Below are 14,044 nucleotides of genomic sequence, written 5' to 3' on the forward strand. Positions count from 1 at the left end.
CAACTTATATCCACCCCCTTTATGTATACACCTTTAACATGGTATAATAACAATACAGTTCTCAAGAGTTGCAAGTGTTATCTTCCATTGTAGGGATATAAACATTTTGCCCTTATTAACAACACATTGTATCTTTCTGTCCCATTTACCTTTTTATGTCTCTCTTGAATCCTATACTTGAAGATCAAATTTTTTGTTGAGCTCTGGTCTTATTATCATTAATATTTGGAAGTCCCCTGTTTTGTTGAATATCCATCTCCTTCCCTGAAAAATCACACTCTTTTTCACTGGACAGTTAATCCTTGGCTGCATTCCAAGATTCTTTGCCTTAGGTAATATCATGTTCCACACCCTATGGTCTTTTAATGTAGAGGCTGCAAGGTCCTGTGTAATAGTGACTGTGGTTCTATGATATTTAAATTATTTCTTTCTGGATGCTTGCAGTATTTTCTCTTTAATCTCATAATTTTGGAATTTAGCTATTATATTCCTTGGTATTTTCAATTTGGGATCTCTTTCAGGCAGGGAGCAATGGATTCTTTCTATAGTTGTTTTGCCTTCAGGTTCTAGGACTTCAGGGTAGTTTTCCTTTGTGATTTCCTGAAGGATATTGTCCAGGCTCTTTTTTGTCATCATGATTTTCAGGTAGGCCAATAATTTTTAAATTGTCTCTCCTGGATCAATTTTCCAGGTCAGTTGTTTTACCCATGAGGTATTTTACATTTTCATCTATTTTTTCATTTTTTTGTTTCTGTTTGACTGATTCTTGCTCTCTCATAGAGTCATTAGTTTCCATTTGTTCAATTCTAATTTTTAACGTATTGTTTTTTTCTATTAGATTTTGTGTTTTCTTCTCCAATTGGTGAATTGTATTTTTAAGGGATTTGTTTTCTTCAGTGTACTTTTTTTCCAATTGGCCAATTGTGTGTTTTAGGGACTTGTTTTCTTCAGTGTACTTTTTTCCAATTGGCCAATTGTACTTTTAAAGGACTCCTCTACCTCTCTTATTTGACTTTTAAAATCATTCTTGAGTTCTTCTCAGAAGGCTTTTTGAGCTTCAGACCAGTTCATATTCCCTTTTGATGTTGCAGATGTGGGTTTGATGACAGTGTTATCCTCTTCAGAATTTCTGTCTTGATCTTCACTCTTCTCATAATATGAATCTATCGTACATTTCTTTTTACTCATGGTTTTCTTTATTCCTTGGCCTTTAAAGAGATTATGCTCTCCTGCTGGGGAGCAGAGGGCACTGACCCAAGCTTCTTGTGTTGGGAGCCTAGGTCTTGGTCACTGGCTCTGTGTGCTGGGGCCTCTTATGTTGGCAATTGGAGGCTGTAGGGTTCTGGCAGCTTATCTGGTATTGGGCTGGAATCAGCAAGGATGGGATTTTCAGGCAAATCTAGGTTGACTGCTTTTCCTTTCCTTTAGCTTTGTTCAGCTCCTTTCAGATGGGTGCTGCAGGTCTTTATCTGCCAGGGGCCCCTTACAGCTTTGCCTCCCTGAGTTCTGTTGAGGCACTGGGAGATTCCTTTGCTGTAGAATGCCGAGGCACCTGGTGGTTTTCTGAGCTGGTTTTCACTGGTTTCCCTGCCCTCGCTGAGGCACTCAGATGTCCAGCTGTTGGTATTTGCTTGCTTGACCAGCTGGGTTTCTGGATCTCCTCCTGGTTGGCAGTTGGAGGCTATAAGGTTCTGACAGCTTACCTGGTGTTGGGCTGGAATCAACAAGGCTGGAACTTTTGGGCAACTCTAGGTTGCTTTCTTAAGCTCCTTTCAGACAAATGCTGCAGGGTGCTTATCTGCCTGGGGCCCTTTGTAAAGCTGCTTCCTTTATTTTTGCTAGGGCACTCGGAGACCCATTTACTGTAGAATGCCAAGGCCCCAGAATCTCCTCCTGGTGTGCTAAAGTGGGTCTTTCCACTAGCTGGGTGGGTGATTCCTGGTTTTGTACTGCTGCCCTTCTCCCAGGGTAAGAGGAGCCTTTCCCGTTAATCCCTCTAGCAACCTGGGCTTTTGTACTGCTGCACCCCATCTTTCTTCTGGTTCACTTGTTGCAGGGTTTTTTCTGAGGTGATATTTTCTGGGTTGTCAGAGGTTGATAGGGGAGGGTGAGAGCAACTACCGTTTTACTCTGCCATCTTGGTTCCCAGAAGCGGCGTGTTCATTTGTTCATGAGCAACCTTATCTACTCTTTGGCACTGAATTTGTTTTAATCCAGTACTAAGCAGTTTTTATGACTACTTTTTATGGTGTAATTTGAGATTTACAAGTGCTACTCCCCTCCCCATTCCAGCTTTTTCATAATATTCCTTGAGATTCTAAACCATTTTTATTTTGTCTATCTCTATAAAGTAATCCCTGGGTAACTAGATGCCCAGTTTACTAGAGTACTAAATTTTAAACACCTTTAGGTAGTATTATAATTTCTATCATATTGGTAAAAACCACAAAAACTGAATATCCCTCTAGTTATCTGTCTTTCTTAATTTCTTTAAATCAGGTTATGTAATTGTATCCATAAAGATCTTAAGAGTGCCTTAATAAAGTAATTTTGAGATGTTGTAAACATTCGTAATTATTTTCAATGGGATATCACTTTCTAATTTTTTTCTTCCTAGGTTTTATTATTGCTGTACTGAATTGTTTGTAATTTCTGTAGTTTTTACTTTGTTACTTTATTTGATGATTTTCTGGAGTTTTCTATGTCAATTATCCTATCAGTAGTTCTTTTCTTTACCTATATATTGATTTTAATTTCTCTTGCTTTATTGCTACTATTAGCATTTCTAGAACAATGTAAAAAAAAATGAGGGAAGATTGTATTTTGGTTCACTCCAGAAGTTACTGGGGTAGATTCTAATGTTTTCCCCATTGTATATAAAACTAAATTTTAGTTTTATGTCTATTTTAGTCGTATCAAAATAGTGCCCTTCTATTCCTATGCCTTTATTATTCCCAATACTTTTCTTCTAAGTTGGGACCTTAGTTGGTAGTCCCAGACAGTTTTCAAATTCTGAAAAAATCTCGATCTTGGCTGTCCCTCACATAGCTTGTCACATCTGGGGGTAACATACACAGATCTCCTACTTAATAATCATGTCATAAATGGGAACAGAATCATTCTTAATGTATTTCATTTAGAAATATGCAGCCCTCAATAGCTTCTTTACTCATCTATTTTACTATTGTCTAACAACTAACATATGACCACAAAACTTTTAAAATGACTTTAGTCCCTTAGATGCCACAGGATCCTTTTTTGATAACTTTCTAAGTCAACAGCCTTGGGGTTTTAATTTCCATATACAGATCTCTGATTACTACCTGACCACAAAATTCCATGATTTTTGACTACCTTATCACAGTAAAACAAAGAGTAGGAAAATGTAGAGGAAGGTCAGTCAATCAGATCTCATAAAATTTTTTTAAAAATGAAAGCTAGAAGAGCTGAGGAAGTTGACAAGGAGGCAAAAGATGACTGAAGACAGAGAGAAAGTCACTACTTCTCATGCATAACTCAAGAAAACTTGATTAATTCTTTTAAATAAAGCAACAAATAGGAAGTAAACTAAGTTCAATTCAAGAAATATTTATTTAGGAGGATTCTGGCAACATGGGAGGTCAGAAAATTAGAAGCTCTCAGGATTTTCCTCCATAAAAGAGACAAAATAACACCTCAGGGCAAACAAAGTTAGGGTAAAAATAAATAATAAGGGCACAACAGTGGTCTTCCTGGGACAATTCAAGAAAATTAGAAGAAGAATCTCAGGAAGAGGCTTGGTCCCTGTGAAGAGTAAACATCTCTAGGCTAGGGGCCTTGTTAACAACAAGCAGCCAGCCCTGGGCTTTGCTGGTTTGGAAGGTTGCCTCTGCCCTAGCCACTGGAACTTTTACCCCCAGGATAGTGAGGAGAGTTGGGCATCTGAGCCTGGAAACATCAAAGGAATCTTGGACGACCAGGAACTCCAAATCCAGCTGTGCTTTGGAGAGCACTGGGGTGAGAAGGAATCAGCACATGCCCAGTGAGTGCAGAAGCAGTGGGGCAGAAGACCCCTGGCTGTGGGCACTTACAGGACTCTGGAGATTTGGATTTGTTTCCAGGCTAGAGAAGAGAACCGAAGATCTGGGGCAAGAGTCACTATCCCTCATACCCCAGGGCTAAAGGGGATTATAAAAATTAAGCTATTATTACAAAAAAATAAATGCAAAGGTGAGGGAGAAAGAATCCAACCATAGAAAGCTATTATGGGAATAGAGAAGACCAGGATTCATCTTCAGAGGGGGATATAAAAGCAATGAAACCCACTTCTATGCCAAAGAGTAATGTCAAATGGTCACCTGCCCAAAAATAATTTATAGAACTTTAAAGACTTTAAAAATCAAATGAGAGAGATGGAAAAAAATAAATAAGAATAACCCAAGAAAAACAAGAAGACTATAAAAAAAAAAGTCAACCAGTTAGAAAATGAGATCCAGAATCTTAAGGAAGAAAATGGCACCTTGAAAATTAGAATTGGGCATGGTGAAGCAAGCAAAATTATAATAGATCAAGAAATAACTAAGCAAAATATGAATAAGGAAAAAATAGAAGAAAAAGTAAAACATCTTACAAGAAAAACAACAAATCTAGAAAATAGATCAAGGAGAAAATATAAAAATAATTAGATTAACTGAAAGCTATGATAAAAAAAGTGTTTTGATACAATAATATAAGAAACAATTAAAGAAAATTTCCTGAAGCATTAGAACAAAGGGGAAAGTAGAAAGAGAAAAAATCTATCAATCACCACTTAAAAGAAATCCTACGAGGAAAAAGCATAGGAATATTATAGTCAAATCCCCAAAGCCCCAGCTCAAGGATAAAAATATTAAAAGCAACAAGAAAAATTTAAATATAATGGTGCCAAAGTTAGAATCATACGAGACCTATCAGTGGAGACATTAAAGGACCACAAGTCTTGGAACACTATATATATCAAAGAGCAAAAGAACTGGGGCTCAGGCTGAATGTATCATATCCAGCAAAGTTAAGCATAATCCCAAATGAAAAAAAAATGGACATCTGATCAATTGTCAGACTCTCAAGATTTTATTTAAAAAAAAACTGAACTTAATACAATATTTGATATACAACACCCAAGAGAAACATAAAGTACATACCAAAGACTGATTACAAGAGATTCAATAAGGACAGACCATTTACTTTTTATCTATGTAAAATGCAAAATGCATGTCTAAGATTCTTATTAATAATTGGGTAGCAGATAAGAAAGATTGGGGTAGACTTGAGTATGATATGACTTCAAAAAGTAAAACCATTTAGGAACGGCTAAAAAGAGTAATTATTTTATACAAACGAGGTGTGAGAGGAAGAATCTAAATAGAGGAATTAGGTGAAGGAGAAGGGCTCATAGTTCTGGTAACCTACTTTCATCAGGAATGGGTTTAAGAGGGAACAATACATATATATTTAGAAGAATATAAAAGTCTTCTAAATTTAGAAGAAATAAAACAATGAGGGGACAGAGAGGAAGGAGAGGACAAGGGAGGGATCTCTAGATGGGAGGGTGAAGGAATAGGTTATAGGGGGCTATAAAAGGGTGTTTAAATTTATGGGAATGAGAGGATGAAGGAGGGATCCTTGGAGGGGGGTAGGCTAAGTAATAGAAGGGCAAGGTAGCAGGTAGAAGTAAAGTAGAGGAGTCAGGAGGGATAGGAAACAAGAAATATGCACAAACATAAAAACAAATATCAGGAGTAGAATTTGTTTGGGAAAGTATATGTATATATATGTAAGTATATATGTATAAGTATGCATGTATATGTTTATGTATATATCTATAACTATAGAGAAATATATCCACACTCAATTGTAGCCTTGAGGGTGGGAAGAATAAAGTAAAAATGTGCACAGCAGAGGACAAAAGAAAACTTAACAAAGAAGCAAAGAAAAGATCTTTGACACAGCTCTTGACACAATGTGTACTATTTATCATATTGGCTTTCTTGAAATGAAAATTTATCATTACATATTTTGAATCCTCTCCTATGTTCTGCTATGCACATAACATACTTTATTTTCTTTTCCTAATTTGTAATTAATTTCCAATATTTAAGTTTATGTTTTTTTCCTTTTTTTTTCTGTATTGATCTTATGGGTTCTGCATCTAAAATAAAATTCATTTAAAAATATTTATTTAATCCCTTGGATTGAATCGAATTGAATTCATTTTTTGTTTGTTTTTGCTTAAAAGTACCAGTAGAACTTGGCTTTTTCTTGGGAAATCATACTTTGAAAACATTATTGTTTCCAACACAGCCAAGTTTTGTTTTATTTATGATTCAGACTTAATAGTCTTCTAATCAATGTATAGCTATTTTCAAAAAATTCAAGGAAAGCGTAAGCTATTTAAAATAGCTGAATTTCTATCCTTCAACATAACCAAACTATGAAACCAATGAAGTGAAACAAAAACTAAAGCAACTGTGATTAATTCCAGAATCATCTATGCCATTAAAGTGCAATGATGTGTCATTTCTAAAAGGTAGGGCATTTTACAGAGTAAGTTGCAGATCTTGGTACAAAGCCAATATTACACCATCCCCATGTCAAAAAAAAAAAAACTTAGAAGAGTTCTCAGTTGTGTATTATTAAAAAAAATTCTATAGATACTGGCACTTTTTTTTACAGATAATATCTTTTTTAAATATTTTTAAATTTTTAACACGTGTTTTTAAAACTTTGGGTTACAAATTTTCTTCTTTCCTCCCTCCCAACCAACCCTCATTGAAAAGGCAAGCATCTCGATACAGGTTATAGATGTGTAGTCATGTAAAACACTTCCATAGTAGTCATGTTGTGAAAAACTAAGTATATTTCCCTTCATCCTATCCTACTCATTATTCTATTCTCTCTTTTGACCCTGTCCCTCCTCGAAAGTGTTTACTTCTGATTATCCCCTCTCACAATATGCCCTCCCCTCTATCAAACCCCTGCTGTCTTGTCCCCCTCCCCCCTTATTTTTATGTAGGGTAAGATAGATTTCCACACCTCATTGTGTATGTTATTCCCTCCTTAAGCCAAATCCTATGAGAATAAGATTCACTCATTCCTTCTCACCTTCCCCCATTTCCCCTCCACTGTAAAAGCCTTCTCTTTTCTGTTTCATGTGAGATAATTTATCCCATTCTACTTCTCCTTTTCTCCTTCTCCCAGTATAATTCTCTCTCACCCCCTAATTTTATTTTCCAGATATCACTCCTTCATCATCAACTCATCCTGTGCCTTCTATCTATCTATACATACTAAATGTATGTTTAAGTATGTTTAGTATGTTTATACATACTAAATGTATGTTTCCCTCCCACTACCCTAATATTGACAAAGGACTCATGAGTTACAAATATCATCTTTCCATGCAGGAATGTAAACAGTTCAACCTTAATAAGTCTCTTATGATTTCTCTATCTTGTTTGCCTCTTCCATGTTTCACTTGAGTTTTGTATTTGAAATTCAAATTTTATATTCAACTCTGGTCTTTTCCTCAGGAATGCTTGAAACTCCCCTATTTCATTGAATTACCATTTTTTACCCTAAAGGATTATACTCAGTTTTGCTGGGTAGGTGATTCTTGGCTGTAATCCTGTCTCCTTTGCCCTCCGGAATATCATACTCCATGCCCTCTGGTCCCTTAATGTAGAAGCTGCTAAATCTTGTATTATTCTGATTGTGTTTTCACAATACTTGAATTGTTTCTTTCTGACTGCCTGCAATATTTTCTCCTTGATCTGGGAATTCTGGAATTCACCTACAATATTCCTTGGAGTTCTCATTTGGGGACCTCTTTCAGGAGGTGTGGATTCTTTCTATTTCTATTTTGCCCTCTGGTTCTAAAATATCAGGGCAGTTTTCCTTGATAATTTCTTGAAAGATGATGTCTAGGCTCTTTTTTTGATTATGGCTTTCAGATAGTCCAATGATTTTTAAGTTCTCTCTCCTGGATCTATTTTCCAGGTCAGTTGTTTTTCCAGTGAGATATTTCACATTCTCTTCTATTTCTTCATTCCTTTGGATTGGTTTTTACAGTGGTTTGATTTCTCATATAGTCACTAGCTTCCAATTGCTCCATTCTAATTTTTAAGGAAGTATTTTCTTCAGTAATCTTTTGGACTTCCTTTTCCATTTGGCCAATTTTGGTTTTTAGGGCATTCTTCTCCTCGTTGGCTTTTTGGACCTCTTTTACCATTTGAGTTAGGCTATTTTTAAGGTGTTATTTTCTTGAGTATTTTTTGTGGTCTCATTTGGCATCCCTCTCAGTTTTTCCTCTACTTCTCTTACTTGCTTCTCCAACTCCTTTTTGACGTCATCCATGGCCTGGGACCAATTCATATTTTTCTTGGAGACTTTGGATGTAGGAACTTTGGATTCATTGTCTTCTTCTAGTTCTATGTTTTGATCTTCTTTGTCACCAAAATAAGATAATATAGTCTGACTCTTTTTGCACTGCTTGCTCATGATCCCAGTCAATTACTTGAGTTATAAACTCTTTGTTAAGGTACTGGTCTGTTTCCAGTGTGGACAATGTACTGTCCCAAGCTTCAGGGGTTTTGTGCAACTGTTTTCAGAGATACTCTAGGGACCTGTAAATTTTAAGTTCTTCCAAGGTGCTATGAAAAAGGGTGAGGTGTTTACTCCTTTCCTGTCCTGTGCTCTGCTCTATGAGTGACCACAAGCACTATTTTCTGTCTTGGAATTGTAAGGACGATTTCCTCTCCACAGCCACTACAAGCTCCACCATGCCAGCACTCCTTCTCCTCCCAGGACAGCCACCCATAACTGTGCCCCAGATCCAAGCATGGGCAAAGCAAGAGAATCCTGCACCAGCAGAGAGATCCCTGCAATCCCCCTCTGTCTGTGGGCCAGAAGTTCAGGAGGCAACTGCCACCCTGGGGCCGAGCTTGGGGAATGGGGCTGGGACCCTGTACTTCTCTCTCACCACAGAAATGGACTTTTCCCACTGACCTTCCAAGTTTTCTTTGACATTCATGGGTTGAGAGGTCTGGAAACCATCACAGCTGCCTGCGATTCAGTCCTCTGAGGCCTGCTTCTGGTTCGCTGCAGCCCGTGTGCCCACATTGAACTGCATTCCTCTCCCAGCCCAGCACAATATACCTTTCTGATAAACCATTCAGGTTGTCTTGGGCTGGAAATTTGTTTCACTTTTTTTTTGTGGGTTCTCCTGCTTTAGGATTTGTTTAGAGTCATTTTTTATAGGTATTTGGAGGAGTTTCAGGGAGAGCTCAAGCAAGTTACTGCTTTCACTCAGCCATCTTGCCTCCGCCCCCCAAGACTGGCACTTTTAAAGAAAGTGATAATAGATTTTATTTTAATATTAGATGAAAACTACTTTCTACTACAGTAGAAAGAACTATTTGTTCTTCATAAGCACAAGAATTGTATGTAATAAACTATTCTTACATGATTGTGCCAAAGTCATTTAACTCATTAGTATGAAAATCAGCTTTCTAATACTATATTATGAGCTAGAAATGAATTGTTGATCTGGATCAGTTAACAGTTTCCACAATATTAATTTACTTGCACCAATAAGATTATTAGATTTAGGAGCTCTCAAAATCAAAGCACAATGATATACATAATAATTGAATATTATATAAGAAATGAATGAATATCAAAGATAGAGTGGGAAGCAAAATATATGAGTAGAATTTTAGATACTCTATGGAGAACACTATCTCACAATGCACATTGGTCAATTAAGTAACCCAAACTCTTTGGTGTCCTTCTGGCTCTAGTTGTAGTTTGTCTTTTTAACTTTATTTTTGTTAAAAAGATTTTGAGCCTGAAATCTCTGGATATGTTTACTCTGGATACTCCAAACTGAAAATACAACAGAAAAAAAAGTGAAAGGGTGGGGCTTTGGCTTTTTTTTTTAAACAATGGTTGTAGACGGTATTTGAGCTTCTACTTTTCATCGGCAAACTTCAGGGTTTCAGTAGAAACCCATACTCATATGTGATCACTGTTGTCAAAAAATCTAACCATATGAAAAAGGTTGCTTATACTAAGTAATTATCATACTTTTTTACTTCCTCTGGATAAAGGACTTGACCCAGTCTGCATATCCAAAACATGAGGAATGAATGAATGCACACATGCATGAATGAATTAATGAGTGAATGAAAAAAAAAATCTCTTAAATATCAGCTATGTGCAAAGCACTGTAAGTATTGGAGTTACAAAAAAAAAGCAAGATATCCCTATTTTCAAGGAGGTAACATTCTAATTTTGTTGTTGTTCAGTTGTTTTTCAGGCATGTTCAATTCATGAATTAATTTTGGTCCTTCTTGGCAGAGATACTGACGTAGTTTGCCACTCTCTTCTCCTGCTCATTTTACAGATGAGCTAACTGAAGCAGATGGGGTTACATGACTTGTCCAGGGTCACATGGCTAGTAAGTGTCTGAGAACAGATTTTAAGTCAAGAAAAGGAGAGTTCCTGACTTTCCTGATTCCTGTCCAACATTCTATCCACTTTACCACCTACCTGCCCCAACCTTCTTTATTTTATTTGTATTTTTGATTTATGGAATAAAACAAGCATTTCCCTAATATAGTAAAATTAAAAAAAATATTGTACATGAAACTACATATCTGCTATGCACACCATCCCATTCCTTTCAAACATACAATAAAATTATCATGTAAATTTCTTTTTGCTGTTGTTGTTTTCTTCCCTCTCCTCCCCACCCCCATACTTCTAATAGGGAGAGACAACACATATAGGAAGATTTAGCTGCAAGTCAAACAGAAAGGCTATGTGATTTTAGTGTACAACAGCAAAGCAGATGTTAATGCACATTCCATAATGTCATTTCCATTGATAAAACTATCATTTTCTGAGCTTGAACCATTTGAAAGTGACAAAATATTTGGTGGACAAAACATGATTTTCTCTGTCTTTAGTAGCTAATAAAGGAGGGACTGTAGCACCTGTTTCTTGGAGTTACTTGGTCACTGTTTGCTGTTGATGACAAGGATAATGGGAACAGTTTTCACAAGGTTTGCTCCTATCAATGATAGATGCAAAAACCAAAATCGAAGTAAGGCTTCTGAGCTAAAGGGCACTAAATTGTGTATATCAGAATTGGAGGGGAGGTGGTTGTCAAGATGATTTATTTGCATGACCCTCCTCTCTCTCAGTTATACTGTAAAGATATTGTTATTTATTGTCATTTTTATTATGTTGAGGTTTTTTGTTGTTTAGACTAATAATTATATCATTATAGGGAAATGCTGATGTAGAGATTCCCTGAACCAATACAGATACATAATTATCTGCAATTTATAATTTTAGAGAGTTGCTTGGGGCACTGAAAGGTTAAATGATGATAACATTTATATTAACATATCCAATTTGTCAGCCACAGCTGACTCCTTTCACTTCATAAGATAGAGTAAACAGTCTTAACTATAGAGATATTTGCATTTGTATGTGTGCGTGTATGTTTTTTTTTTTTCTCTTTCACACAGTAAGGAAGAAAAATTGGTACCTAGTAGGTATGGAATTCAATTTAAGTGTTAAATTATAATAAAGGCAAGGTGACCCAACAACAGCCAAATACTAGGGTATTAATACGGTTATGTCAACTTAGAAGAACAACTTCAGTCAAATGATATAGAGACCTGTCATTGGCCCTATACTTATCAATAACTTTGTCAATGATCTGGATGATCAAGTAGCTTGATGCTTACTGGATATGGTGATAAATTTGGAGTCAGAATGACCTGAGTTCAAATCCTGTGTCAGACATATACTAGCTGTGTGACACTGGGCAAATCAATTAATTTTTCTCAATTTGATCTTTAAAATTGAGATATTAATATTACCTACCTCACAGGGTCAAGATATGTGAGTATATTATTAAGCAATATTTTTCCAAGCATTTTTCAAACTTTAAACACTATCTAATCCCAGCCATCATCATGAAGATATATTTACATTCTTATGAAATTTTGAGAAAGCTTCATACTAGAAGGTTGCAGAGAGGTTGTTTAAGGAAAGTTATAAGGAATAAGAAAGGATGCTGCTTATGTAGATGATTCTAGTAAGAACTTCAGTGTTTCCTAAATGGAATCTTTAGAGCCATCCAAATGTAGATCGGACTTCTTAGTTAGTATATTCCCATCTAATTAGAGGCCTTCAAGTAGAAAACAGATAACCACTTGACTGAGATATTGTTGAAGGAATTATTTTTTAGGCATAAGAACCAGGTGATTTGTTAAATCCCATCTATTGCTGAGAATATTTGATTCTGTAAATAACCTGTTTAGGTTTCAGTCTCACAATCATACAGAAGTTCAGAAGTTCATTACCTTTCCAAAAGTCTTGCAACTCTTATCCATATACTGTGTACATTAGGTAAATTGAAATACTCATGATTCCCTTTACATATCTGGTTCTTTCCTGTCTTTTGTAGGTACTTACTTGAGCTATTTAGTCTTTATTAAATGCCCATCCTTCCTCACATTTTCTTTTTATTTTCTACCCATCCTTTAAAGTGCATGTTGTCTTCCATTATATGATGTTAGTCTTCTGAGAATAGGGGCTGTTTTCTTTTTACCTTATATATCTAGCACTTACATGCTATAGTGTGTGGGGGGGGGTAGCAGAAAATGAATATGTAGATAAAATGGATACGAGGATAGAGGATATAATATTGGAAAATAACAGTCTTCAGGAAGAGAAAGAGGAGTGAGCACGAAGAATAAAAGGCCTTACTTTTAAAAAATTGAATTTTCTAAGGATAAAATTGTAATGCTGATGAAGAGAAGAATATATTTTGTATATCCTTATTTCTCCAATAGATTGGCATTAATTGGTGCTATGCCAGGTATAGACTAAATATTTATTTTTCTAAATGAATTTAAAATTACAAAGAATTTTTGAGTGAGATACCCCTAAGTGAAGAGGAGCACTGTCAAATACTGTTCAAGGTCAGTTATATACTTCTTCCACAAGATAATTTGAAATAAGTATATGACTCTTAAAACAATAATAGTGATAATGATGAGGAAGAGGATAAAAAGGAGGAACAGGAGGAGGAAGAAGAGGAGGAAAACAAAGAGAAGGAAAAGGACGAAGGAAGAAAAGGAGGAGGAAGGAGGAGGAACATATTTGTATAGTGCTTGATGCTTTGCAAAGTGCTTCATATATTTTAATTAATTTGATCCTCAAGACAACCTTATGAGTTAGATGTCATTATTATCATCATTTCACAGATGAAGAAAATGAGGCAGAGAGGTTAAGTGACTATCCCAGGGACACACAGAAAGTAAGTATTAATGTTCTCAGTTCAAACTCAGTTCAATATGTCCAATAATAGATTTATGGTTTTCTCCTTTATACCTTATTCTTCTTTTAACTTCTGTCTTGCTCTGTGTATATCACCCAGGCTGTCCCTGAAGAGGAGCCCTGGGATGGAAGCTTTGTGAATAATAAGACCAATAGTGTAGGAAATTTAAAAAGACAGCTTAGAAAAATGTTGAGCAGGAGTGGGAGATACGGTTTCCAAGTCAGATAGAGACCTGCCTTTGTTGCAGTTTTGATAAGCAGGTAATATTATGGCCTCCTGACTCTGTATTCATCTTATGTTCCATTTTGCAAAATGTAGTTCCACCATGTTATCAAAAGTCAAACAACTGATTACTAGAGGGCAGCACAGTAGTAGCCATTATTTCAACAATTCCCTCTACATTCTTCAAATTATTTTCTATAAATTCTCTAGCTCATCATTCATGGAACTTCTGCAAACAGACTATGAATGTAGCAATCAAATGTAGATATTAACTGACACACCATATTCCTTCTACTCACTTCGATTTAAAACTTTGCATTCACCTTGGAATTTTCCCTTCCTTCAACTCACATATCCAAATCAATTGTCAAGTCCTGTCCTTTTGCCTTATGATTTCTCACCTGTATATAGCCTATGTTACAGCTAAACTGGCCTGTTTACTGTTCC

The 14,044-nt window shown here is 36.0% G+C and overlaps 1 protein-coding gene across 1 annotated transcript in view; it reads right to left on the minus strand.

The window, feature by feature from the left end:
• Nucleotides 1-3,764: 3,764 nt before the first annotated feature.
• Nucleotides 3,765-14,044, minus strand: part of EYS (eyes shut homolog) — a 294,766-nt gene continuing 284,486 nt past the window's right edge. The window contains 2 exon segments of the mRNA XM_027852899.1: nt 3,765-3,991; nt 4,071-4,101. Of these exon segments, the coding sequence (XP_027708700.1) occupies nt 3,765-3,991; nt 4,071-4,101 (258 nt within the window).

This window comes from Vombatus ursinus, unplaced genomic scaffold, assembly GCF_900497805.2.
Source record: "Vombatus ursinus unplaced genomic scaffold, bare-nosed wombat genome assembly UNPS02009835.1, whole genome shotgun sequence".
In the NCBI taxonomy this organism is placed as follows: domain Eukaryota; kingdom Metazoa; phylum Chordata; class Mammalia; order Diprotodontia; family Vombatidae; genus Vombatus; species Vombatus ursinus.